Source organism: Callorhinus ursinus, unplaced genomic scaffold, assembly GCF_003265705.2.
Source record: "Callorhinus ursinus isolate GAN/ISIS: 27379988/994484 unplaced genomic scaffold, GSC_fseal_2.0 scaffold108, whole genome shotgun sequence".
In the NCBI taxonomy this organism is placed as follows: domain Eukaryota; kingdom Metazoa; phylum Chordata; class Mammalia; order Carnivora; family Otariidae; genus Callorhinus; species Callorhinus ursinus.
This window is the reverse complement of record NW_027397170.1, coordinates 324,384-348,335: the sequence shown is the minus strand read 5'-3', so window position 1 is coordinate 348,335 and position 23,952 is coordinate 324,384. Positions and strand designations below refer to the sequence as shown.

Sequence of the window (23,952 nt, the reverse complement as noted above, 5' to 3'; positions counted from 1 at the left end):
GGAAATCATCTCTTTGGAAAAGACACTGGGTTAAGCGTCTGCCTTCGGCTCAGGTCATGGTCCTGGAGTCCCGGGATGGAGCCCCGAGTCAGCCTCCCTGCTCAGCGGGGAGTCTGCTTCTCCCTCTGGCCTTCCCCATCTTGTGCTTTCTCTCTCTCTCTCTCGAATAAATAAATAAATAAAATCTTAAAAAAAAAAGAAATGGAAACTGGAGCAAGAGAGGACTTCAACCATCAAAAAGACAAAAATCAGAAAAACAACAGCAACAGACAAAGCTTCAAAACTTGATGAGACCCAGTGCTGGTGGACGTGTGGGGAAATGCTCTCAACATGGCTGGCGGGAGTGAGAATTTGTAGAACTTCCACAAGGAGACTGTTTTTTACTGTGGAAAATTTGAAATATACACAAAAGTAGGGAGAAGAGGAAAACCAATGACCGTGGGGCACCTGGGGGGCTCAGTCCGTTGAGTGTCTGACTTCGGCTCAGGTCCTGATCCCAGGGTCCTGGGATCGAGCCCCGCATCGGGACCCCTGCTCAGCGGGGAGCCTGCTTCTCCCTCTCCCTCTGCTGCTCCCCCTGCTCGTGTGCTCATTCTCTCTCTCTGTCAAATAAATAAAATCTTTAAAAAACAAACCAAAAAACCAAAAAGCCAGCAACCATATGTCCCAGTGTGGTAATTGTCCACATGATGCCTCTCTTGTCCCTTCCCTTTCCTGCCACCAACTTGTGTGGAGGAGCCTAGAGTATCTTCAAGCAAACCCTTTCTGTCATTTCGGTTCCCACTGGAAGGAAATTTGGCAGTGGCTATGAAAGTAAGCGACGGATTGACCCTTTAACCTGGTAATCCCACTGCTAAAATTGCCCCCAGGGAGGTATTTGCCAAAGTTCGCCATGTTGCATGTTCCGGGAGGTTTATTTTACCGTTGCGTGTAAAAGCAAAAAATCCTGGTGACCGAGAGGTGGTTGGTAGGGACAGGAGTAAGTAAATTACAGCTCATGGTCATGAGGCATTAAACAGAATGAGGTGGCTCTCCGAGAGATATGATTAACTGGGAAATTGAGGCATTGACGAGATCGATAATATCCCTTTTATACGGCTAAAATCTCTATAAACAGACACATTAAAAATAAAGCAGAGCACTGCAAAGCTTGGGAGGCTCTCTAGAGCTGCAGGACAAAGTCCAAACTTTTTAGTATGCCTTTCCCGGTGGTCTTCCTTTCCAACCTTGTTCGAGTCATTTCTCCCACTGACATTACCCTACGAACTGGCCCAGGGATTCCCAAAGTGGGTTCCACAGAACCCCCAGCCCCACCTGCTCTTCCTGGAAGTGGCTCCCTGGGTGAATAAGTTTGAGAAACGCTTAGCACTTTACCCCTCCCCCCCCACCAACTCCCCCTCCTAGGACAGTCACAATGCACATTAGCTTGTTAGGGACTCTGGGAAGTCAGCAGTAAAACAAACAGACAAAAAACTGACAAGGATGTGCCCTGCCCTGGCCTACCAGGTTCTCAGCCCACATATCTCTCACGAGCACCAGCCGGGCCCAGCTCCGGTACACCAGGGATGAGAACCACCGCTCTGTGGGATTGGCTCTGCCCCTTTCTGGCATTAGGTAGCTCCATTCTCACTTGCCCACCCCACCCCAGCCACCCTGGTCCTTCTTCCTAATCCCCAGAGAGGTGTACCTTGATGATAGTGGGTTCAACCACTAGATCAGATAATCTAGCCCTTACCTCGGCCTAGAATGCCTTTCCTGTACATGGCTGGCTCCTTCCTTAATTCAGTTTCCTGCTTGAATGTCACCCAGAAGAGGCCCTCCTTGGCCCCCCGAAACTCTCCTATCCCTTTGTGCTTCCCTGGAGAACATATCATTCTCTGGTTTGGTGATGGCCCATGTCTCTCGCTAGAACATCTGCTCCATGAGAGAGCAAAGATATTGTCTGTTGTGCTGATGCCCTACCCCCGGAGCCTGGGACAATGGCCGGCACACAGTAGGTGCTCAACTAAGTGTAGCCGAACAAAGGCATTTCCTTACGAGATGCATCTTCCTTCTCGTTCCTATGGCACCTTCCTGGAAGTGCGGATGCAGCCGTGGCCTCCCGGGGATCCCCAGGTCCCCAGCCCACCAGCTGCATTCCCACCTGTGCCTGGACGATTTCTCCCCTTGTCTTCTCTGCCTGCAAAGCCCTTCCCTGGCTTCGAAACCCAGCTCTGTTGTCCCTCCCTGTGAAACTGTCTTGAGCGGCCTGGTCTGGATGAGTCGTTTCCTCCTGCTCCTCCCAAGATGCTTGTACATACATACCTTCATCACCACACAAAAAGCACTGCGCCGTGATGGGCTGTTTGTGCGTCTGTCTCCCCTTCAGTGGCCTGAGCTCATTAAGGGCAGGGCTTGGCTGACTCAGTGCGGAATTCTCAGCACCCAGCCCGGTGACTGCCACACAATGAATGCAGTCAATGGTGCTGAATGAAGTCCAAGTTTGGGCTCTCACTGCCTGCACCCATTCAGCAAGCAGCAACTGGGCACCTGCTGTGTATACAAAGTGCTGAGTTAGGCCTCGTATTGGGCCCGGAGATGAACAGAGAGCCATCTTTTGGCCATGAAGGATTACAATTCTAGAAAGGGAACAGGTCCACCTCCAAATAATTCTAACACAAGTGAGAGTGGCTAGGGCCCGTTGGTGCTTGCATGGGCTAGGGGAGGGTATTAGTTGCCTGGTGCTGCTGTAACAAATTACCACAGACTTAGGGGCTTCAGGCAACACGCATTTGTTAGCTTACTGTTCTGGAAGTCAGAGATCCGAAATGGGTCCTACGAGGTGTCAGTAGGGCTGTGCTCCTTCTGGAGGCTCCAGGGGAGAATTTGTTCCTTGCCTTTTCCTGCTGTTAGTGGCTGCCCACGTTCCCTGGCTCATGGCCGCATGCTCCTGTTGTCATGTCTGCTCTGACTCCGACCCTCCTGCCTCCCTGTTAGAATGGCCCTCGTGATGCTAGTGGGCTCAACCGGATAATCTAGAATGATCTTCCTGTTGCAATTTCTTTAAAACCTTTCCATGCACATATTATCTATTTTTTTAAAAGATTTTATTTATTTATTATTAGAGAGAGAGAGCATCCACATGAGAGAGAGAGAGAGAGAGAGAGAGAGCACAGAGCGAGAGGGAGAAGCAGGCTCTTTGCTGAGCAGGGAGCCCGATGCGGGGCTCAATCCCAGGACCCTGGGATCATGAACTGAGCCGATAGAGAAGCTTAACCGACTGAGCCACCCAGGCGACCCTCCATTGCAAGTTTCTTAACCACATCTGCCAAGTCCCTTTTGCCACCTTCCGTACATATTCCCAGGGTCTGGGGATTAGGATGTGGGCATGTTTGGGGTACGTTGTTCTGCCTGGCACAGGGAGGGGAGGGTTACATTCCACGGCTGGGAGGCTTCACTAGCCAGCTTTGGAGTCATTGAACCCTTACTGAGTCCCCCGTACGAGCGAGGCACAGGGCCAACTGCTATGACATACTACCTCATCTCAGCCTCACGAGTTTGTCGTGGAAGCCTTGTGGCCTCATTTTATAGACGAGGGAGGGAGCTGAGGTTGGGAGGGAGGAGATGTGAGTTGCCCGAGGCTACGCAGAGTCTCCAATGACCTCAGGCCCTTGGACTTGGACTTCTTCTTCTTCTTCTTTTTTTTTTTTTAAGATTTTATTTATTTATTTGTCAGAGAGAGAGAGCACAAGCAGGGGGAATGGCAGGCAGAGAGAGGGGGAGAAGCGGGCTCCCCGCTGAGCAGGGAGCCCGATGCGGGACTCGATCCCAGGACCCTGAGATCATGACCTGAGCCGAAGGCCGACGCCCAGCTGAGTGAGCCACCCAGGTGTCCCATGGACTTGGGTTTCTGATCACAGATAATGTGTGTGATCAGACCCCGGGTCTGACGATCAGGAGCTGCAGTTCCTCCCTGAAAGCGCCTTGCTGGGGAAAGTGTGTCACCCGCGCAATGTTAAATAACAAGCCTCCGGGGGCCCCGGGGCCCGAGGCAAGGCAGCAGGACCAGGGAGCTGTGAGGTTTAGCGGAGGGAGCTGGCTTCTGGCCAGCAGGTTGGGGCAGCTCCGGGACAGGCAGGGCTTGATGGGGAGGAGTTGGTGGGACGTGGGGGGCGGGTTGGGCAGACTATTCCATGGAGCCCAGGCCTCTGCACAGGGGTGCTCCTGCTCCGTCCTCCTGTTTTGCCCTTGGGAAGGACAGATAACCTCCCTTCCCAGTGTGGACCTCCTCCGTTGGGAACACCTGCCTTTTATCCGCCATTCTATGATTCTCTCTCCTCTGCTCCCCTCCTGCTTTGCTCTCCCTTAGGCTTCCTTCCTTCATCCTCCCCCTGGTCCTCAGCACCCGTCTCTGTGGTCCTCTCTCCCCTAAGCCTCCTCCCCGATCCTCCCCAATCTCTTCTAATTTTCTTCCCCTGGTCCTTTTCCTATGAGCCTCCCTCCCCTGGTCTTCCCACCCAGGTCATCTCCCCCCCCCCCCCTTCACCCAAAACAGAGGCCAAAAACCCCCCCCCCCCCCCCCGCTGGTCGTGTTAAGTGAAGGAAGAAGGGGGAAGGCCGTGCTCAGAACATCCCTGGGCTCACACCGGGGAGACACAGCCCCCAGCCCAGGCCGGCTCCCAGTCTCACGGGGGAGACACAGTCCGATCTGAGGGGAGAGACAAAGCCTCTCCCTGGGAGACTGGGCCACACTCACCCCTGGAGGAGATCACTCTAGAGCATTCAACATTAGGTACAAAGGGGTGTGGATTAATAGGGAGCGACTGGCCTCTCAGGTAAAGGACAGAGTGAGCAGGTGGGGCAGGGCCTGAGGGCCCTGGAAGGTGGGTCTGGAAGGCTAGAAGGAGCCGGGAGCCCTTTCAGGATCTGACTTGTGTTTCCTCAGGCTCTAGCGCCCCCTCAGGCAGTTTGCAAGGTAAAGTGGGGAGGGGGTGTGAGCCCCAGGCTGCTGCCCTCAGGCCAGGGAAGGGGGAGTGGAAAGAAGGAGGGAGGAGAGGAGGGAAGGACAGGGAGGGAGGAAAAGGGAAGGAGGGAGAGAAGGGCAGAGGGGAGAAGTCGGTCCTGTCGGGCTGGAGCCTTCTAGCCCGCGGGAAGCAGCAAGAGTCCGCGCACATGCCTCTCTCAGGCCCGGGGTTCCCCTCCCCAGACTTCCTCTCCACCCAGGCCCTCCTCCCTTGCCCTGTCTTCCTGCCTGGGTCCTATCTGGGCTGCTCAGGCCTCTGGGTCCTTTTTGGGGAGGGGCCCTGGGCAGCTGATGTGGCTCTTCCCGGAAAGGGGAGGTGTTCTGGGTGCTGTGATGGGTCCATCCCAGGATGGAGGTTCCTGGAAACCAGTCAGAGGGAGGTGGCTGAGTCTGCTTGTCCCCGAGGAGAGAGCACCCAGAGACCCTGGTGTGTAAGGGGACACTTGGGGCCCCCCCCCACCTCTGACTCTTCTAACTGGGAGTAGACTTTCAGGAGCCCGGAGAATGTTCCCCATCTCCCACAGCCCCTGGAGTGGAGGGTGGGGCTCTCTTTGGAGCTAGACAAAAACCCTCCGTGGGTGGATCTGGGTGGGGTCGTCCTGGGGCCTCGGGTCCTGGGACAGAGGCGGAGGAAAGGCCAGAGGAAGAGGAAGATTCCACCTGAGGGCGGGTGTGGCTGAGGCCGTGCTGGCCAGGCAGGGGCCTGTGGGCTCCTCGGTGGCCCTGCCTCTCCCATCCCAGGCCAGGTCCCCACAGAGGAGAGGTGAGGAGGTCTCCGAGTCTGTAGTACGCGGAGAGGAGCGGACAGGTACCCTAGTGGCAGGGGTCTGCGGGTAGAGGGAAGGTCTTTGGGACCCCCGAAGGATTTGGGGCCCTCTCCTCATCAGCTAAGCCAAGGTCCCAGCCGGGAGCCTACCCCTGGACTCCTGGGTCTCTCACTTTCCTGACCTCACCTGATATGGACCCTTTTCCTTGGTGGAGAGGGGAGGTGGCCATGTTTCCTATTCAGGTCCCTGTCTCCACCCTAGTCATCACCGCCCAGCCTCCATCTTCCGAACGATTCAACGAGCCCTTTAGAGCACCTGCTGCGACCAGGCAGTGCCCTCAGTTTTGGGTGGGGTGGGGGGTGGGCACTGTCCAAGGGGGTGACAGTTAATGCTTGCCGGGGGAGCTATAGGAGCCAAGGTCAGCTGGGCTGATGTGGTATGACCTTTGTCAGTATTAATATGCATCTATTTTTTTTAAGTTTATTTATTTATTTAGGTAATCTCTACACCCAACGTGAAGCTCGAACTCATGACCTGGATATCGAGGGTAGAATGCTCTTCTGACTGAGCCAGTCAGGCGCCCCTTAACGTGCATTTATTGAACGTCAACTGTATACCAGGGCCCCCAGGTTACTCTACACTCTGAGGCTTCCATCAACATCACAGAACCCTCTCCCCACACCCTGGTTCTGATCAAATCTGAGGCAAGGCCTGTCTCTACTCCACCCGTGAGCACACTGGCTTTTCAGCAACCTCTGGAGAGGAGACCCAGGGCCTGTGGGCTTAGCCAAGCCTCGGCTGGCATGAATGCACTCTGGGGGATTCTGGCTGTTATCCCAGCCACCCCCTGGCTTCCTCCTCTGGTTGCCTCTGCCACTGTGCTCGACTCCCAGCAGCCTCTGGGGCTGGAGCTCTTCCTCCTTTTCTTCTCATCCTCCGTGTGGGCCAAGCAGCTGACGATTGCAGGGGCTGTGGGTCTGGTGCTTGGCTGCCAGGGGCCTCTCCCTGCCGGGGGTGGAGGACAAGCCCGGGCAGGAGGCGTCATGGCTGAGAGGACCAGACCTCCCTCCCCCCTCGCAGGGAGAGTGGGAGCTGCTGGGGCCCTGGCTCTGCTGTTAAAGCCCAGCCACCTCACCCGCCTGCTCACCACTCAAGTGCCGTGTGCCTCAGTTTCCTCTCCACACTGCTGGGAAGACGTGGTGAGGGCTGTCCCTGAGCTGTGTAGGAGGAATGTCCAGGTCTTCTTAGGCCAGATTTATTCATGCACTCCAGAGGGCCAGGGAGGCTTTCTGGGGTCTAACTCTGCCCTTTCACTCAGCATGGGAGGCCTTTCTGGGTTGGGGTGCCCTTGGGGATCTCTCTCCGGAGAGCAGAGACAAAGGGCCTGGGAGTCACCATTGTGGGGGAACAAGCCCAGACCGTGGCATGCAGTCTGACATCAGGCGGGAGGGAGCTTGAGGGGGCCAGATAGATGGTGGTGATGGTAGGTGAGGCCTTGGTGATTTTGGAGGGAAGAAGGAAGCTTCATAAACTCTCTGCTCCCTGAAACTGGGGCTCAAGACTAAGGTCTGGGAGCTTTGGAGGTAGGGTGAGGTCTGAGCTGTGGGATCTAGGAAGAGGCACTGCGGTGCCCCTGGCTGTGTTCCAGGTTCAGTGTGGAAGGCAGACACCCAGTGAGGCCTGCCTCAGGGGAGCAAGTCAGTCAGCTCCTGGGGGAGAGGGGTCCCCGGGAGTGTGGCTCCAGCAGGGATGGGTAGGGTCTGCACTGAGTGTTGCTTTGTGAGAGGCTGATAAGGTGGTACAGGGCCTGTCTCTGGCCCACTCTGGTAACCCCGGGTCCTCCCTGGAGACCATCCTGGGTGGCCAGGAAGTCCTCCCTGATGTCTCACCTCCTGAGAGAATCCTGGTGGTCCGGTCTTGCTCCCTCACCTCGGCTTTGAACCCCCTCTCCGTCCTCCCACCCTAGCAACCCTGGGGACCCCCAGAATTCACAGGCAGGGCCGGAGCAGGGTTAGGTTGGGGTTCACCCCCTCTCTCCCAGATAGCTTGCGCTGTCCCCACTTCCCAAGCGAGGAGAACATCTTCGCCTGAGAGGTCCCCCACTTTCTAAGCAGGAAGTCCTTCTTGCAGTCTAGCCTCAGCATAGGTGCTCAGGCCCGCAGGGAAAACCTCCCTCTCACCCTGTCCCCGTGTGTGGGCTGAGAGCCTAGGCCACCCGCACAGGAGGCAGGTTCGCCCTCCCCTGCCTGTCCCTCAGGCCCTGGCCACTCCTGGAAGCTCCCCATTCAGACAGGCCTGGTGCCGACGCCAGTGGCCTGGCAGCACCTAAATCGTTAGTGCCGAGGAGATTAGGCTGTAATCTCTTGTTGGGCACGGGCAGGAGCCAGTTGCCAGGATGTGGGGTGGCCCTGCTCCCTCGCTGGGGCGGCCCTTCCCCGGGGTGCGGCATGCTAGCGGAGGCACCGTACGGATCCTGCTTCACCTCCTCCAGGGCGCCCCTGGAGAGTGGCTTTCCTTCTCTGCTTCATTCTTTCCCCTCTGGTCTCAGACCCCTGACCCCAGCTTCCCCGATGCCCCCACCTCTCCAGATTCCCTCAAAGACCACGGGAGGCAGGAATTATCCCCATTTTACCAATGAGGAAACTGAGGCTTGTGAACTGACTTCCTGTAAGGCTTGGATCCAGAGCTCCCTCAGGCCAGCGGCAGTGTCCATTGCCCTCAGATCCCGATCCCCCAGGCCAGGGCCTGTGTCCCCTCCCACAGATGTGGACTCATCAGCTGGGGGGTAGAGGCGGAATCCCCCCCCCCCCGCCAGGCCTAGGGGTGCTCTCTCAGGGCCACATTGTACCTGGGAGAGGGTGTCACTCTGAATCTCTCCACCCTCTCCCTGGGGCCTAGGAATGCTGGTTGAGGGGTCAGACCAGCCTCTGGGCTCTGGGCTCCAGGCCTGTGGAGCCTTGTTCCAGGCCCTGTCTGGCTCCCAGGGCTGGGTTCTCCGGACTGCCCCCAAGAATGAGCTCAGCTGCCTAATTGAGGCTGAGGACGGAGGTTCACCCTACCCTGGGGCTGTGGCTCCAACACCACCTTTGTTTCTGAAGACAATGGGCTGCTAAGAGGCCACCTGCCCAGGCCAGGAACAGGCAGGGGAAGGGGTCCCGGGGGATGCACTCGGCATGTCCAGCCTGAGCCCTAGGCCCTGGGTGGCTGGTACAGAAGCAAATTACATGGCTGGGGTTTTGGTTCTGACTTCAAGGGCCGGGGGCCCAGCCCCCCTTTAGCCTGGCTATAAAGGGCTTCCTGGGGTCTCTGTCCAGACCAGACCCTGCTCCTGACCTGTGGACACCATGGTTGCCACCACCACCAGCATCCGCCAGTTCTCCACCTACGGCTCCGTCAAGGGCCTGTGTGTGCCCGGTGGGGGCTTCTCTCAGATGTCCTCCGTTCGTGTTGGGGGCGCCTGCCAGGCCCCCAGTCTCCTGGGAGGTGGCAGCTGTGGCAACGTGTCGGTCACCTCATCCCGCTTCTCGGCAGGCTTGGGGGGTGGCTACGGTGGGGGCTACACCTGCAGCCTGGGTGGGGGCTTCGGCTCCAGTTTCGGCGCGGGCTTCGGCTCTGGCTTTGGCGCCTCGGACGCCCTGCTGGGGGGCAGTGAGAAGGAGACCATGCAGAACCTCAACGACCGCCTGGCCTCCTACCTGGACAAGGTGCGCGCCCTGGAGGAGGCCAACGCTGACCTGGAGGTGAAGATCCGCGGCTGGTACCAGAGGCAGGGGCCCGGGCCCGCCCGCGACTACAGCCACTTCTTCAAGACCATCGAGGAGCTGCGGGACAAGGTGTGTGGGTCAGGCAGCTCCCTGCCCTCTGCCCTCTGTCCTTAGTATCTGCTTTAGAGTTGGGATCCCTCCCAACTTTGAACCTTTTGGAACATTTCTTCTCTGCCCTGGGTCTCCCTCATTCATTTGTTCATTCATTCAGTCACTCTTCTCTCACTCGCTGGGGAACCCAGTCCTGTGCCAGTCCCAGGTCCCAGGACTGGAGGGCATCCTGTATGCAGGGAGACTGGAGTTCTCCCTTTGTGTGTGGGGGGTGTATCTGGGGTGAGTGATGGAGGAGTGGCTGGGGAGGCTTCAGAACCTTGAAGGCCGCAGAGGGCAATCCCGGTACAGAGAACAGTGTGGGCTAAGGCACAGAGGTGGGTGAGTTTGGCGTGGCTGAGAGGGCTGGATATCTCCTTCTTGCTATTCCATTCTGGCTCTCTGCCTGTCTCACCTCCTCCAGGCAGCCCTCCTGAATGGGTGGCACTTGCCTTTTATCCCCAGATCTTGGGGTCCCTTCAACACTTTGTGGTTCAATCTATGCTCTGTTCACTGCGCTGATTTCACGGATTCTGGCATATTCTCGCCGGTGGTTTCGTTGTAGGTCCTCTTCACTCTCTCCATAATGGTCACTCTGGGGGTCCCTGAGGGAAGGAGCTATGTCTTCCTACTCAGACTGGAAGCTTCCAGGGGAAGGCATTTCTCTCAGTTAGTCTGAAGAACACAACATGAACCCACATGCTCATGACCTCTAAGCGCAGGGCCTTGGCATTCTGTGAACGTGGCATCTGGGTCTTCTGCACAAGCCTTGCCCCTAGAGGGTCCTGTGGTGCCATAGCCCCCAGAGGCAGGCGAGAGTACGAAGAAATGTGGGGATGTTTAGGGGAGGCCAGGCTGGGGCCTGCTCTTCCCTGGTGGAGGAACCAGGTCGGGTGCTGCACTGTGAGGGGCTTTGCCTTCTCCTGCCCGGGACCTCAGCCAGGAAGGGAATTCCTGCAATTGCCCCCTGGAATCAGAGCTCCTGGGAGTGCCAGATCAGATACCGGGCTTGGCCCGAGCAGTGGGGAACCCAGGGGAGTCCTGGTGAGTCAGCATTCCGAGCTTTGGGGTCAACCAGCTGCTCACCACCAACCCCCAGTGCACGGAGCATCAGGCCTCCACCCCTCTGAGTCACCGCACCCGTCGGGGGTTTTCACAAGGGCCCCTGCTAGGCCCAATCAGCCTCCTGAGCAGGGAAGTGGGTGGGAGGCAGGTCTGTAGGCCACTGAGGCCAGGGATGGGTAACAAACTGGCCCTTGGGCTCGCTCTGGAAACAGGGCCTGACCCAGGTCAACGGGGCTCAGACGCCCAGAATGAGGCTATTGGGGCGACTTTTGCCTGCTGGGGCTGTCTCCTCTTACTTCTCTCTGCACGTCAGCCCGCAGCCTTAAAAGCGTCCTGATTCTTCCTAGTGCATCTGCCACCTCCACCGAGATCTCTCTCCTCCCTCTGGGCAGCGTTTAGGGGCCTCCCTCTCCCCCTCCCACCCAACGTCTCTTGAGTGGAGCCTCTTGGCATTTCTCACACAATGACAGCAGTAGTCATAACGACCGGCCCTCTGCTCCCTCCAGAGCCCCTTCCCTGTTCTCGTTTAAACCTCTCAGATGACCCTGTGGTGAAAGAAAACTTTGCTCCAGGTTTCAGGTGGGGCTGGTCGTAATCTTACTAATTAATTAATTGGTTGCTTAATTAAACTATTGTTTCCTGTGGGCCAGGTACTTTGCCCAGGGCTAGAGATTCCGAAGAGAATGGTCACGGATGAGGCCTTGTCCCCCTGGAGTGCAGAGTCCATTGGAGGAAATAGCCAAAGAAATCATGGAAATATCACAGTTGGGAGAAGTGCAGTGAAAGAGATGGGCAGGGAGGAGGTGTGACTGGAAGGAGGGACCCAGATGGGGAGTCAAGGAGGGCTTCCTGGAGGAGGTGGCAACTGAGCCTAGAGGTCAGTTTAGTTGGGGAAGAGACAGTGAGTCCATGCAGCTTGGGCAGGAGAGGGGTGAATATGTATGGATCTCTCTCCTGGCCTCATGGCTACCTGTGCCTGGGTGTTGTGCTCCCACCATTTTGGGAGCCCCCCCGGCAGGGTGCACAGAGGGGGAGATCTCCTCTATTTGGCCCACTCTCCAAAGGGCTGCAAGGAGGGTGTTGCAGGGCCTTCCCACGATGCTTGTTCACCTAGCCCACTATGCCTCCCCAGATCCTGGCGGCCACCATCGACAGCGCCAGCTTGGTGCTGCAGATCGACAACGCCCGCCTGGCAGCTGATGACTTCCGCACCAAGTGAGTCTGGGCTTCGGGGCTGCCCCCCGGGGGCCGGTGGTGGGTTGGGCGCAGGCACCAGAGCTCTCTGTGTCCAAGGGGCTGTCCTGGGGCGCTCCTTGGCTCATGCCTCCACCCTTCTCAGGTATGAGACGGAGCTGACCCTGCGCATGAGTGTGGAGGCCGACACCAACGGCCTGCGCCGGGTGCTGGACGAGCTGACCCTGGCCAGAGCTGACCTGGAGATGCAGATCGAGACCCTGAAGGAGGAACTGGTCTACCTGAAGAAGAATCACGAGGAGGTGAGGCGGGCCCTGGGGAATGCAGGACAAACTCCTACAAGGAGCAAGGCCGGGGCCCCCAAATCCTCCTGGGCAAGGGCCACACCCTCAGTCCAGCGCCCATCTCTGGTGGGTTCCTGGCCCTGACCCTGGGAGACCCTCGGAGGGCCCTGCATGAAGCCTGGAGGGCCCTCTCCCTGCAAAGATACTGCCCTTGTCCCTCAAGGCACAGTCTGTTGAGTGGTGGCAGTTAATTATCTAATGAGCAAATCAGCCTAAGAACATGTATGCTAATTACTTTAATTAATTGTAATAGTGATAGTCATAACAACAACCAAAATCTGCTCAGCACATTACAAGTGATTCATGGCAATTATTTCAGCTGATACTGACAGTGGTGCTGGGGGCAGGGTGCTCTTTCCTCCCTCTACTCGTAAAGAAACAAGCTCAGAGAGAGGTTAAAGGATTTATCCAGAACCACACAGGTCTATCTGACTCGTAACCACACCCAGGTCTGAGGCCACCACTTTACCACCTCTCCCAGCTCCCTTTTTCAGAGAATCTTGGGGTCCTAGGGGCCTTAAGGCTCAACCCAAGGATGGGGATCCCAGACCCTGTAGGAGGACTGATGAACCCGCTGCTTCCTTCTCAGTTGACCTCTGGGCTGGCCTGCGCTAGGGGAGCCTAATCTTAGAGGAGCAGAAGCCCAGAAAGTGTTTCCACTTGGCTTTGAGGCTGGTCATAGGGATTGCATCCCCCCAGCAGAGTAACATTTCCTAATGAGGTCTGGCTCCACGCCGATACCAACATGGGGCTGCTTTCTCTGTGCCCGTACTGTGTGGTTGGTGGTGGGGCTAAGGCAGGCAGTCAGGGTGGTGAGTGAGACTGGCCTGGCTTACCCCCTGACATGCTGGGGAGTTAGCATCTCTCCTTGCCCAGCACACGTTGGAACTGGGCAAAGTCCATCCCCGAGTGCGTGTTGGGGAAGATGGTCCATATTCATAGCCCTGCGTGTTTGAGACAAGTCACATCTGCCTCCGTCTTCAAGGGGAGGAACCACTGGGTTGTCTGTGTCTCTCTGTCTGTCTGTCATCTGTACCTGTCTCCCTGAGGCAGAGAAAGTAGGCCCCGGGGTCTCTCTCTGGGATGGCCCTGGTTGAGCTCCTGCTCTCCTCTTGCCCAGGAAATGAACGCCCTGCGGGGTCAGAACGGTGGGGACGTCAGTGTGGAGATGGATGCTGCCCCTGGTGTGGACCTGAGCCGCATCCTGAACGAGATGCGTGACCAGTACGAGCAGATGGCCGAGAAGCACCGCAAGGACGCCAAGGACTGGTTCTTCAGCAAGGTAGGTGGGCATGCGTAAGCAAGTGTGCACACGTGTGCATACGTGTGCTGGGTGTCGGGTACGGGCTGGAAAACTTGTAGGTCCACAGCCTGTCCCAGCTGGAAGGACCTTTGGAAACCAGTTGGACCCACTGCTCACGTCTAGATGCAGAATGGGAGGCTCAGAGAGGCCTCAGGCTCACACAAGCCACGCCGTGGCTTGGGGAACAGATCCAGATCTCGTCATCCCTGTCTAGGACTTCTCCCAGCACATTTGTAGGTGTGTGTGCGTTTGGATGAATAACTCATGCCCGTAGTAGACACACACTGAGCAGCTACAGTGCCCAGGACAGTAATAGGCACAAAGAATAAAACCTAGTTCCTGTCTTGGAGCAGTGCTCAGTGGGAGTATCGAATGCAAAGCGAGATGCATCTGCTAAGTGCCAGGTGGGCACAGAGGGTGTCTGTGTGCAGGTGTGTCTGCAGCCCCACAGGGGCCTGGGAGAGGTTGGGGGGCGGTGAGTGGGTCTGGGAGGTCAGGGCTCAGGGGTGGACCCTGTCCTCTGCCTCACCTCTGCAAGCCTTCTCCAGCCCCTGTCGCCCGCCCTGCCTTTCAGACGGAGGAGCTGACCCGGGAGGTGGCCACCGACACCGAGGCCCTGCAGAGTAGCCGGACGGAGATCACGGAGCTCCGCCGCTCCGTGCAGAATCTGGAGATTGAGCTGCAGTCCCAGCTCAGCATGGTAGGACCCCCGACCCCCTCCCTGGCTTGTACACATCACCCAAGGGTGGGCCCAGCCTTGCAGACTTCCACTCGGAGAACCTGAATTCCCCACCCAGCCTGTCCCTTCACACTCAGCGACATGGGCCCCTCTCTGCCCTCGTTACTGCCCCAGGGCGCTGGCTGCACCCGCAACCCCACACAGGGGGTCCCCCTTCTGGGCCCTCGCCCTGGAGAAGGGTCACACTTGGTTTCACCCGGCCACCTCTACTTTGGCCCACAGAAAGCCTCGCTGGAGGGCAGCCTGGCGGAGACAGAGGCCCGCTACGGGGCCCAGCTGGCCCAGTTGCAGGGGCTCATCGGCAGCATCGAGCAGCAGCTGTGTGAGCTGCGCTGTGACATGGAGCGCCAGAACCAGGAGTACCAGGTGCTGCTGGACGTGAAGACGCGGCTGGAGCAGGAGATCGCCACCTACCGCCGCCTGCTGGAGGGCGAGGACGCCCAGTGAGCGGGGCCCTGGGGCACGCGCTTGCTTCGGCGGGGGCCGCCGCATCCAGGCAGGGATGTTGTACTGAGGGGACAGCCCTGGTAAAGGCCAGGAGGCGCAGAGGTTTGCAGGAGGTGAAACCTAGAACACTGGCTGGGGTCCCACTGTTGAGGAGCGTTGAAGACCAAATGAAAGCATCTGGACTAGATCGTGTGGGAAGTGAGGAGCCATGGAGGGATTTTGCACAGAGGAGTGGTACTATCATCAAGATGTCTTAGAACATTCACTCTGGCTGCATAGGGAGAAATGCAACAGAGGGGAGCTGATGGGGTCAGGGAGACCTGCCAGGAGGCTTGGAGTGGGGAGTCCGGCCAGAGCAGTCCTACTGCAAGGCGGCGGTGGAGGGCGGGGAGAGGAAGGTGGTGTGTGAAGAGGATGTGTTGTAGTTAAAAACAGCAGGGCTAGTTGCCTGAATGTGGGGGTGAGCATGGCTCGCTGGTGGGATGCAATACGTGGTGAGTGACCACATGCAGGAGTGGAGAACGATGACCCTGGGTTTCTGGTTCTGATGACTGTGTGGTTGGTGACGCCATTACCTGGCATGGGAGAAAGAGCAGGGTGGGTGGTGATCTGGTTTGGAGCTGGGAGGGTAGATCAGGGCCCTACTCTCAAGTGGCTGAGAATGTCCTGGAGCCTCCACACTAAGTCACGCATTCCAGCTTTTTGCTTCCCGATGATAGTGCGGTCCACCTATAGTCTAACCACAGTCTCTCAAGCTTTAATAGAGTCTATTTGTTGGGCCCTTTGGGATATGGAAAAACCTCTTGCTCAGCTTCTCCTTGTAAATCTGTGGTTAGTCACAAAATGTCCCTGGGTCCTCTTTTGGGGTGTCCCCTTTCTTTTGTCCTGCCAACTAGGCCTGTGCCCTTTGACCCGTGTGGCTGTTAATCTTTTCTGTGTATTCTCAGCTGTGATTTCTCTCTGGTTTGCCGGGACCTCTCTCCCCTTGCTCCACACCTCCCCAGCTGCTCTTCCTTCAGGGGACCGGGCTCTGTGCCGGCACCCCTGCCCTGACAGGCCCCCCTCTCCCTCCCTGCAGCCTGGCCACCCAGTACTCCTCTTCCCTGATCTCACAGCCCACCCGGGAAGGTAAGAGCCTGCCCCATCTGGCCTGGAGGGAGTGGGAGATGCCGAGGACCCTTCTGTGCAGGAGACTGGGGGAGGGGCTCTGACCTGAGGTTCCCTGTGTTCCCTCCTCTATGGCCCACAGCCACAGTGGCCACCCGCCAGGTGCGCACCATAATGGAAGAAGTCCAGGACGGCAAGGTGGTCTCCTCCCGAGAGCAGGTCCACCGCTCCACCCACTGAGGCCCCTTTCCACCTGTGACGGCCCAGCCTCGAGGGTCATGGGGTAGCCCCATCGCCTCGGGCTCCCAGCATGCTACTGCCGCACCCCGAGTGCCCATCTGGGCCACCACCCAAATGCAGTTGCCTTTCTGTATCTGCTTTCTGCAGCCCCTCCCCGAGGGGGCCTCCTGGAATTGCCCCAGTGACTGCTATTAAAGCTTTGCCTGAAGTTCAATGCCTCGTGTGATCTGGTCTGGCCATTGGCGTAGGGCAGTGTGTGCTGAGGGACTGGGGGAGGAAGATGGTTTGTGGAGTGGTTGGACGCCCCTTGTCACGGGCCAATCTGTTCTGCCCACCTCCTCCAGGCCTGGGGCTCCTGGGAGGGCCAGAGAGAAGGCAGCAGAGTGAGGGCAAAGGGGTGGGACAGCCCATCAAGCTGGTAAAGTTTCTTAAGAATCAGCCCGTGGGTTCCTGTGGGTCCCCATGGGCTGGTCCCTAGGAGGGCCCCACGGACTTTCTGCGGAGCCCCGCCTGTTACAGGGAACTCCCTGCCTCAGCCTGGGGCAGGTCTGTGTTCAAGATCAGAGGGAGGGGGGCTGGGCAGGGGGTTTTCCCAAGGTGTGGTCCAAGGTGCTGATGGACGAGAGGGGGTGGCAGTGGTAGAGCCAGCCCTGGAAACCAGCTCGGCCCCGCTTGGGGTGTGTGTGGGGCGGGGTGGCCGCTCTGTGTGTGAGCGTGGGGGGCGTCCTGTTTGCTTTGGTGGCTTGGTAGCGGCTGGGCTGTGGGGGGACCTCTCTCAGCGGCTGGCAGGGGCTGTCTGGGCCTGTCTGGGACATGGAAGCCATCAGCAGTCTGAGACATGACCACATTCCATCCAGCAGGCCTGCGGGGACCCTGGGATCCAGGGCCAGGCTGGGAGTGGTGGGCAGGGCAGGGCGGGGCTGTGGGTGGTGCAGGGCCCATCTTGAGGGGCCCCATCAGGGGCCTGGGTGGGCCTCTGGGGGAGGCTTCAGGGGAGGAGACCGGCTGGGGATTCTCAGGAAGACCCTTAGTCCGTGTCCTTTCCATTTCCAGCTGGCCGGGACTTGAGTATATGCCCCTCACCTCACCCTGAGGCCTCTTCGGGCACAGGAGGGGTAAGGAGGGTGGCAGGTGACATGGCCCTCACCGTTTTTCCAGTCCCCTTTTACCAGGTTGCTCTCCTCCCAGCCTGCCAGGTCCCCATCTACAGCCACACTCTTCTTTGCCCGCCCTGGCCCAGGACACTCCCCTACAGCAGGGTGGTGGGGAAATGTTAGAGGAGGCTGGGTCACCGGGGTTTCCGGGGATAGGGCAGTGTCAGAAAACTGGGCCGATGGAATCCTAACTCCTGGCGTGTTTTGCTGGTGTCGGGGCTCCGCAGAGGGCGGGGTCCGTGTGCCGGGCCCCGGGGGGAGTGCCGGGTGCTGGGGCAGAGTGGGGGATGAAGGAGGCAGGAGCCCCGCCAGCCCCGTTCTGCGGTTAGGTGGGGGCAGTGGGGCCCTATCCCTCTCCAAGCCCCAGTTTCCTTATCTGTAAAATGGGGTGGTAACTCGAGAGGCACTGTATTGTGTGGTGAGCCCAGTGGGTTTAGGTCCAGTTTCCAAGGCGGGACAGGGTCTCGGTCCTCGCTGCCTCCCCGGCCGCCGGCCCAGGGCCAGGACTGCGTGTGGTGTGGTGTGTGGTGGAGGAGGGCGGCCTCAGGCTGGGGGCTGCCTGGTGCCCCAACCGGTTTCCCCACCAGACACAGGGGCCACATGGGCCGGGCTGGGGTGGCAGCTGCCTGGGAGGGCCTGGTGATGGTGACGTCCTGCCTCTCCTCTTCTCCGTATTAGGTCATGGGAAAGCATAGCTGGAGGGCCTGCCTGAATCACAGGTGACAGGCCTGAGACCAGAGACACACAGCCACGCGTGCAGACACCCAGCACCAGGGTTCGGAGAAGTGAGGCAAAAGCCCGATGGTGGGAGGGGAGGGGGCCCACAGCCACCCGGGAGCTGGCGGGCAGCCAGGGGTGATGAAAGCTCAGGGGAATGGAAACAGAGGAGTGAGCCTGTTGTAATCGCTACGCCCACCTGGCGGCCTATAAAGGAGGCGGGCGGGCGCCAGCTGCAACTCGCACCTCGGGCCTCACTCGTCTCTAGTCCTCCTGCTCCGTGCCAGCCGGCCACCACCATGACTGCCACCATGACCACCACCAGCCGCCAGTTCACCTCCTCCAGCTCCATCAAGGGCTCCTCCGGCCTGGGGGCCGGCTCGTCCCGCACCTCCTGCCGGCTGTCCGGCGGCCTGGGGGCCGGCTCCTGCAGGCTGGGGTCCGCGGGGGGCCTGGGTGGCGCCTTCGGGGGCGGCAGCTATTCCAGCTGCTACAGCTTCGGCTCTGGCAGTGGCTTTGCGGGCGGCTTCGGGGCTGTCGACGGGCTGCTGGGGGGCGGGGAGAAGGCCACCATGCAGAACCTCAACGACCGCCTGGCCTCCTACCTGGACAAGGTGCGTGCCCTGGAGGAGGCCAACACCGAGCTGGAGGTGAAGATCCGCGACTGGTACCAGAAGCAGGCCCCGGGGCCTGCCCGTGACTACAGCCATTACTACCAGACTATCGAGGACCTGAAGAACAAGGTAGGGGCTGCTGGTGGGACAGGGCCTGTGGGGGGAGCATGACTTCTCCTCTCCCATCTTCTGCCCTTGACCATGGCCTGGAGTCAGCCCGGGGGGGGGGAGGGCTGCCACAGGGTCTCAGGGAGCCGAAGACAGTGTGGCTCTGGCTGGTTTGGCCTCTGGGAGCCCACGTTGGAGCCACCGTGTGGCCCACATTCCTCTTTTTGGGGTGCAGCAGCTGGGCCAGGGACAAGCAGGCCTCATGGAGCTCCTTTGAGCCTCAGTTTCCTCATCATGGGGCTTGTTGCCACCCCCTCATGTAATTGTAGGATAAGACGAGTGGATGCATGTAGAGGCTGGGCTCATGGGGCGGCCAGATTTGTGGGTACCTCTCTTCTTGAAGCAAGAGGGGGATGGTGGGGTGAGGCGTCTAGTGAGTTCCTGATGGCACCTGCTGGGAGGAGGAGGTGGAGAGAGGGGGCGGGAACTCAGGAAGGCCTTTGTGTGCCTTACTTAGGGATTTTTGTGGCTTCCCCATCCCTCCCACTGCCCCCTCAAGAATGGGCCTCAGCAAACCTCCAAGGGCAGAGGTGCTTGCTGGAGTCTGGGGTTAGGGCCTAGCCGGGGTCATGACTTCTGATTTGGAAGTATTCTTTGGTGAGGGGTCCTGTAGGGTCCCTTCTGGAGGAGCCTCTCGGACACCATCTCCCCAACTGTAAAATGAGGGGTTGTTCACCTCCCCGTCTCTGTCTGGGATTCTGGGACAACTTCTTCCCCCCGGGGGCCTTTCTTCTCTTCCTAGCTGGGCACTCCCGGCCGGCTGCCTGCTCTAGTTGAGGGGTCTGTGTTGGGGGGAGGCACCCCAGAAGAGGCAAATTTCGGCCCATCAGACTCGGGTTGGCTCTGCCTCTGCCAACGATTAACTCCCGGTAAAGGTGAGAGGCTGGGCAGGAAAGGAGCCTTCCTGGAGAAGGCAGCCACATCCTGGCCTCCAGGCAGGAAGCTCCATCTCATATCCCTGGTCTGGGCTGAGCTACTCCCTACCAGTGACCTTACCGCTTTCCCGTCTCCCCAGATCCTCATGGCCACTGTGGACAACGCCAACATCCTCCTGCAGATTGACAATGCCCGCCTGGCCGCTGATGACTTCCGGACCAAGTGAGCCTAGCCAGCGGGCTGGGAGGAACTGGGGCACCCCTCCGCACCCCAGGACCACAGTTGCTGTGGCAAGGGCTAGGAGCTGGGGGTGGGGGAGTCCACCTCTTAGTCATGCAGGTGGCAAATGCAGCAGATTCTGAAGGTCATGGGCTTAGGCAGGGAGGCGGAGGGGAGAGATGCAGGAAGCTGGGTGGGGGTGGGGCGTTGCCCTGCGTGGTCCCAGGGCCCTGGGGCTGCAATATGCTTCCACTCCACAACCCCCTTCTCCACCCTCCATCAACCCTCCCAAGCTCTTAGAGCCCTGGCAGAGGCCGGGTGCTGGCCAGGACACAGACCTGCACGTCCTAGCATCAAGACGAAGTCTCTGGTTCCTTTTGCAGGTTTGAGACGGAGCAGGCCCTGCGGGTGAGCGTGGAAGCTGACACCAACGGCCTGCGCAGGGTGCTGGATGAGCTGACCCTGGCCAGAGCCGACCTGGAGATGCAGATAGAGAACCTCAAGGAAGAGCTGGCCTATCTGAAGAAGAACCACGAGGAGGTGAGGCGGTGGGGCAGTAGGTCAAAGGGGCCGCAGAGGGGATGGCAGGGCTCTGGGGCTGCACCAAGGCTGAGACCGGAAGAGCACAGAGCAGGTGCTCCAGGGTTGGTTGCCTTACAGGGCTGCCCTGTCTGCGAAGCCCTGGTCCCCATGCAGGGTAGCTTCCTCCATGTACCACTTTGCTGCCCTGCCCCTGGGGACCCTCCCACGGTCCACAGAGACCTCTTCTGCCCATCCTGGCCTCCCTCATGAGGACAGGGGGTAAGTGAGGAGGTCTCTGTTCCAGGTCGAACCTTTGGACCTGCACCCTATGTGGAAGTTGGGGAACTAGAGGGGATATTTTAGGGGCACAGGCCTAAGAATTAGATTTTATCTTTGGAGAGCCCTCGGTCTAATGGGGGAGACACAGAACCTCTCCTCAGGGAACCCGCAGACTGATAATGGAGGCAGAGCCCGTACCGAGCAAACGAACAAGGGCCAAAAAGAGGGGCGGAGGGCAGGGGATGGGCAGAGCGAAGGAGGGCTCCTCAGGAGGGGTCTGGAGAGCTTGCCTGGGAAGGGTTGGAAGTAAGGGATCAGCACAGGCCCGAATGCCCACACCCACAACCCCCTCCCCCGCAGGAGATGAGTGCCCTGCGAGGCCAGGTGGGTGGTGAGATCAACGTGGAGATGGACGCCGCCCCCGGCGTGGACCTGAGCCGCATCCTGTCTGAGATGCGCGACCAGTACGAGAAGATGGCGGAGAAGAACCGCAAGGATGCCGAAGACTGGTTCTTCAGCAAGGTGGGGGCTGCTGCGGGCCAGGGGCCTCTCCCAGGGTATGGGGGGCAAGGACTGAGTCCCGACGGATGCCTAGTACCTGGCATCTTGGGGTGCCCTATCTCAGTGAGTCACATGGACCTCATAGGATCACCCATTGCATTAACAGGCCAGGAGCTTGGCCAAAGCTGGGATCTGGGGGTGGGCGGAGAGTAAAGGACCAAAGGAAGAAAGCCAGAGGGTAAAGACCCCAAGAGCTTCCACCTCTCTAAGAGGTTAGGAACTGGCACCAAGGGACTGGTTGATATCCTGGCTGGTCCTCAAGTTGCCTATTCTAATGCCTTCTACTTAGAGGAACTAAAGACAAAGCTTCACATCGTTTCAAAGGTTTCTGAGCTTTGGGAAGTGGGATGCTGGTGAGAAGGCACTGCTCCCACAGTCAGGTTTGGGAGGAGGCCTGAGAAGCTCAGGGGAAGTCAGGAAGGTGACCACGTCCAGGGGGGTTGTGGGGAGTGAGGAGAGCCCCAGGTGCCCGTCTGGGCACAGAATGGGCCCTGGGCTGACCGTATGGAGGCCATGGGGGTCGTTTGACTTGGAGAAGGGATCCCAAGCTAACGCTGCAGTAACCTGTATCCTGTCTGCAGACGGAGGAGCTGAACCGCGAGGTGGCCACCAACAGCGAACTGGTGCAGAGTGGGAAGAGCGAGATCTCCGAGCTCCGGCGCACTGTGCAGGCCTTGGAGATCGAGCTGCAGTCCCAGCTCAGCATGGTAGGGGGGCTGCCAGGCCCGGGGTGCACCTGGGACCCTGGTTGGGGCCCTGACCACTCTCGCTGACCCCTGATCCTCCTACCTCCTTGCATCCTTGCAGAAAGCATCCCTGGAGGGTAGCCTGGCTGAGACAGAGAACCGCTACTGCATGCAGCTGGCCCAGATCCAGGGGCTGATCGGCAACGTGGAGGAGCAGCTGGCCCAGCTGCGCTGCGAGATGGAGCAGCAGAACCAGGAATATAAGATCCTGCTGGACGTGAAGACGCGGCTGGAGCAAGAGATCGCCACCTACCGCCGCCTGCTGGAGGGCGAGGATGCCCAGTGAGTTGGGGGCCAGGGCCGGGGGCCAGGGCTGGGGGCCTGGGGTGGGGGCGGAGCTCTCAGACCCAAATCTAATCTCTTCTCTGTCTTTTTTTTTTTTTTTTTCTAGCCTGACTCAGTACAAGCCCAAAGAACGTAAGGATCTCGGTAGCTGAGGTTGGGGGTGCACGGGGCAGGCAACCCATCTGCGTATTGCTGGGGAGGGTCCCCAGGAGCTCCAGGAAATGATGGCTGATCCTCAGCAGGGATGGGGGAAAGGACCTGTTAGGGCTCAGGGTTGATGCTCAGGGGAATTGGATGAGGGGGCAGGGCAGAGAGATGGTCTCTCACCTAGAGATCCTAGTCTAATGGGGACACATGGTCCTAGCTCTGGAGACCCTCTTCTGATGGGGAGATTAGAGACACAGTCTCACGGTCTTTGTTCCTGAGACCCTACCGATGAGCAAAAGCAGTCTTGTCTCTGGGATCTCTAGTCTGATGGGAGAAAGGACATGGTTCTTGTCCTCCAAATCTGGGTTTGATAGGGAAGATAAGATCCCGGCCCCGGGGATCTAGTCTAACGGGGGTGATGCGTACCTGGAGATCCCAGTCTGGGGGCGGGGGAGACAGGAGACAGACTCCGTCGGGCAGTGCCCGGTCTTGCAGAAGGACACAGTGGGTCAGGACCAAAGCAGCCATCTGGGAGGCCGGACTCAGGGGCACAGCGATGGGATGGAAGGAGGGACACACGTCTGGGTGTGATATTGAGAGGCGAGCAGAAGTGTGGACAGCAAGCGGCTGTGGGAAAGAGAGCTGGCTCCACTCAGGGGGCTGGGGGCTAAGCCAGGGTCTCTGGGCCCCTGCCCACCTCCGATGGTCTGTCTCCTGCAGCCGTGACCACCCGCCAGGTGCGCACCATTGTGGAAGAGGTCCAGGATGGCAAGGTCATCTCCTCCCGTGAGCAGGTCCACCAGACCACCCGCTGAGAACTCTGCTCCCCCTGGCCAGCGCCCCAGATTTCCCCATTGGCCCTGCAGCCTCAGCTTCTGGCTTCTGTCCCTTTTCCACACCCCTCTGCCTGACCAATAAAGCTTGTTGATTCAGACATGGAATGTGTCCTGCTTGTGGCCACGGAGGTGGGCCCTAGTGAGCAATGGGAGAACTGGGGGGAAACTGAGGGTGGGGGAGGAGGCTGTGGACACCAACTATTGTTGACTTGGAGGTCAAGGGTCATCTAGGATTATGGTAAAAAGTAGGTCTGGGCAGAGCTTGGGGAGACATTTTGTATCTCCAAAGGGTCAGTGATCCTTGGGAGGGTGGTCCAGGCAGTGGCAGACTTTGGGTGGGGCCAGCATACCTGGGAAGGTCTCAGGTGACCTCTTCTTCCCTGTAAATCGGTCCATGACCTTGGACAGTGGCTCTGCCTCGCTGAGCTTCATTTTCTCATCCATAAATGGCTGAGGAGATGTCGTGGGAGCCAGAGTCCTAAAAGATGACACATCCAGTCGCTTGCTTCTGAGGTCCTGTGGGACATGCCCTTCTCTAAGAGGGGGCAGGGGGTGGGCAAAGACAGGAGTCAGGATCCTTCTGGAAGAGGAATGAGCATAGGGAAGGTGGGGAGGCAGGCTGGGTGGTTAGGGCGCACGTTCCTTTGTGAGTCTCAGGAAACCCCCCCTAGGGGTACTCCCATTGCCTCACCCCTGGAATATGAACTGCAGACCTCACTTCTAGAGAAGGTTGTTGGCCCCAGGCAGGTGTGGGAGAAAAGGGCCC

At 58.8% G+C, this 23,952-nt stretch overlaps 2 protein-coding genes across 2 annotated transcripts; both read left to right on the top strand.

The window, feature by feature from the left end:
- The first annotated feature begins 9,095 nt into the window (after positions 1 to 9,095).
- LOC112815747 (keratin, type I cytoskeletal 42) lies at positions 9,096 to 16,252 on the top strand. Its single transcript, XM_025861911.2, has 8 exons — positions 9,096 to 9,602; positions 11,821 to 11,903; positions 12,028 to 12,184; positions 13,347 to 13,508; positions 14,104 to 14,229; positions 14,491 to 14,711; positions 15,794 to 15,843; positions 15,965 to 16,252. Exons 1-8 carry the CDS (start codon positions 9,114 to 9,116, stop codon positions 16,060 to 16,062), a joined length of 1,386 nt encoding a protein of 461 aa, XP_025717696.2. The 5' UTR covers positions 9,096 to 9,113; the 3' UTR covers positions 16,063 to 16,252.
- Positions 16,253 to 18,232: 1,980 nt separating this feature from the next.
- Positions 18,233 to 23,262, top strand: KRT17 (keratin 17). The gene is made up of 8 exons (XM_025861913.2): positions 18,233 to 18,676; positions 19,731 to 19,813; positions 20,194 to 20,350; positions 20,972 to 21,133; positions 21,754 to 21,879; positions 21,980 to 22,200; positions 22,310 to 22,335; positions 23,071 to 23,262. Exons 1-8 carry the CDS (start codon positions 18,233 to 18,235, stop codon positions 23,163 to 23,165), a joined length of 1,314 nt encoding a protein of 437 aa, XP_025717698.2. The 3' UTR covers positions 23,166 to 23,262.
- Positions 23,263 to 23,952: the final 690 nt, after the last annotated feature.

Bases quoted from the DNA above. Each gene is read 5' to 3' on its own strand.
- LOC112815747 (XM_025861911.2), top strand. From the start codon at position 9,114: ATGGTTGCCACCACCACCAGCATCCGCCAGTTCTCCACCTACGGCTCC. The intron at 9,603-11,820 runs GTGTGTGGGTCA...ATGCCTCCCCAG, and splicing joins TCGAGGAGCTGCGGGACAAG to ATCCTGGCGGCCACCATCGA. The intron at 12,185-13,346 runs GTGAGGCGGGCC...CCTCTTGCCCAG, and splicing joins TGAAGAAGAATCACGAGGAG to GAAATGAACGCCCTGCGGGG.
- KRT17 (XM_025861913.2), top strand. From the start codon at position 18,233: ATGACTGCCACCATGACCACCACCAGCCGCCAGTTCACCTCCTCCAGC. The intron at 20,351-20,971 runs GTGAGGCGGTGG...CCTCCCCCGCAG, and splicing joins TGAAGAAGAACCACGAGGAG to GAGATGAGTGCCCTGCGAGG. The intron at 22,336-23,070 runs GTAAGGATCTCG...TGTCTCCTGCAG, and splicing joins TCAGTACAAGCCCAAAGAAC to CCGTGACCACCCGCCAGGTG.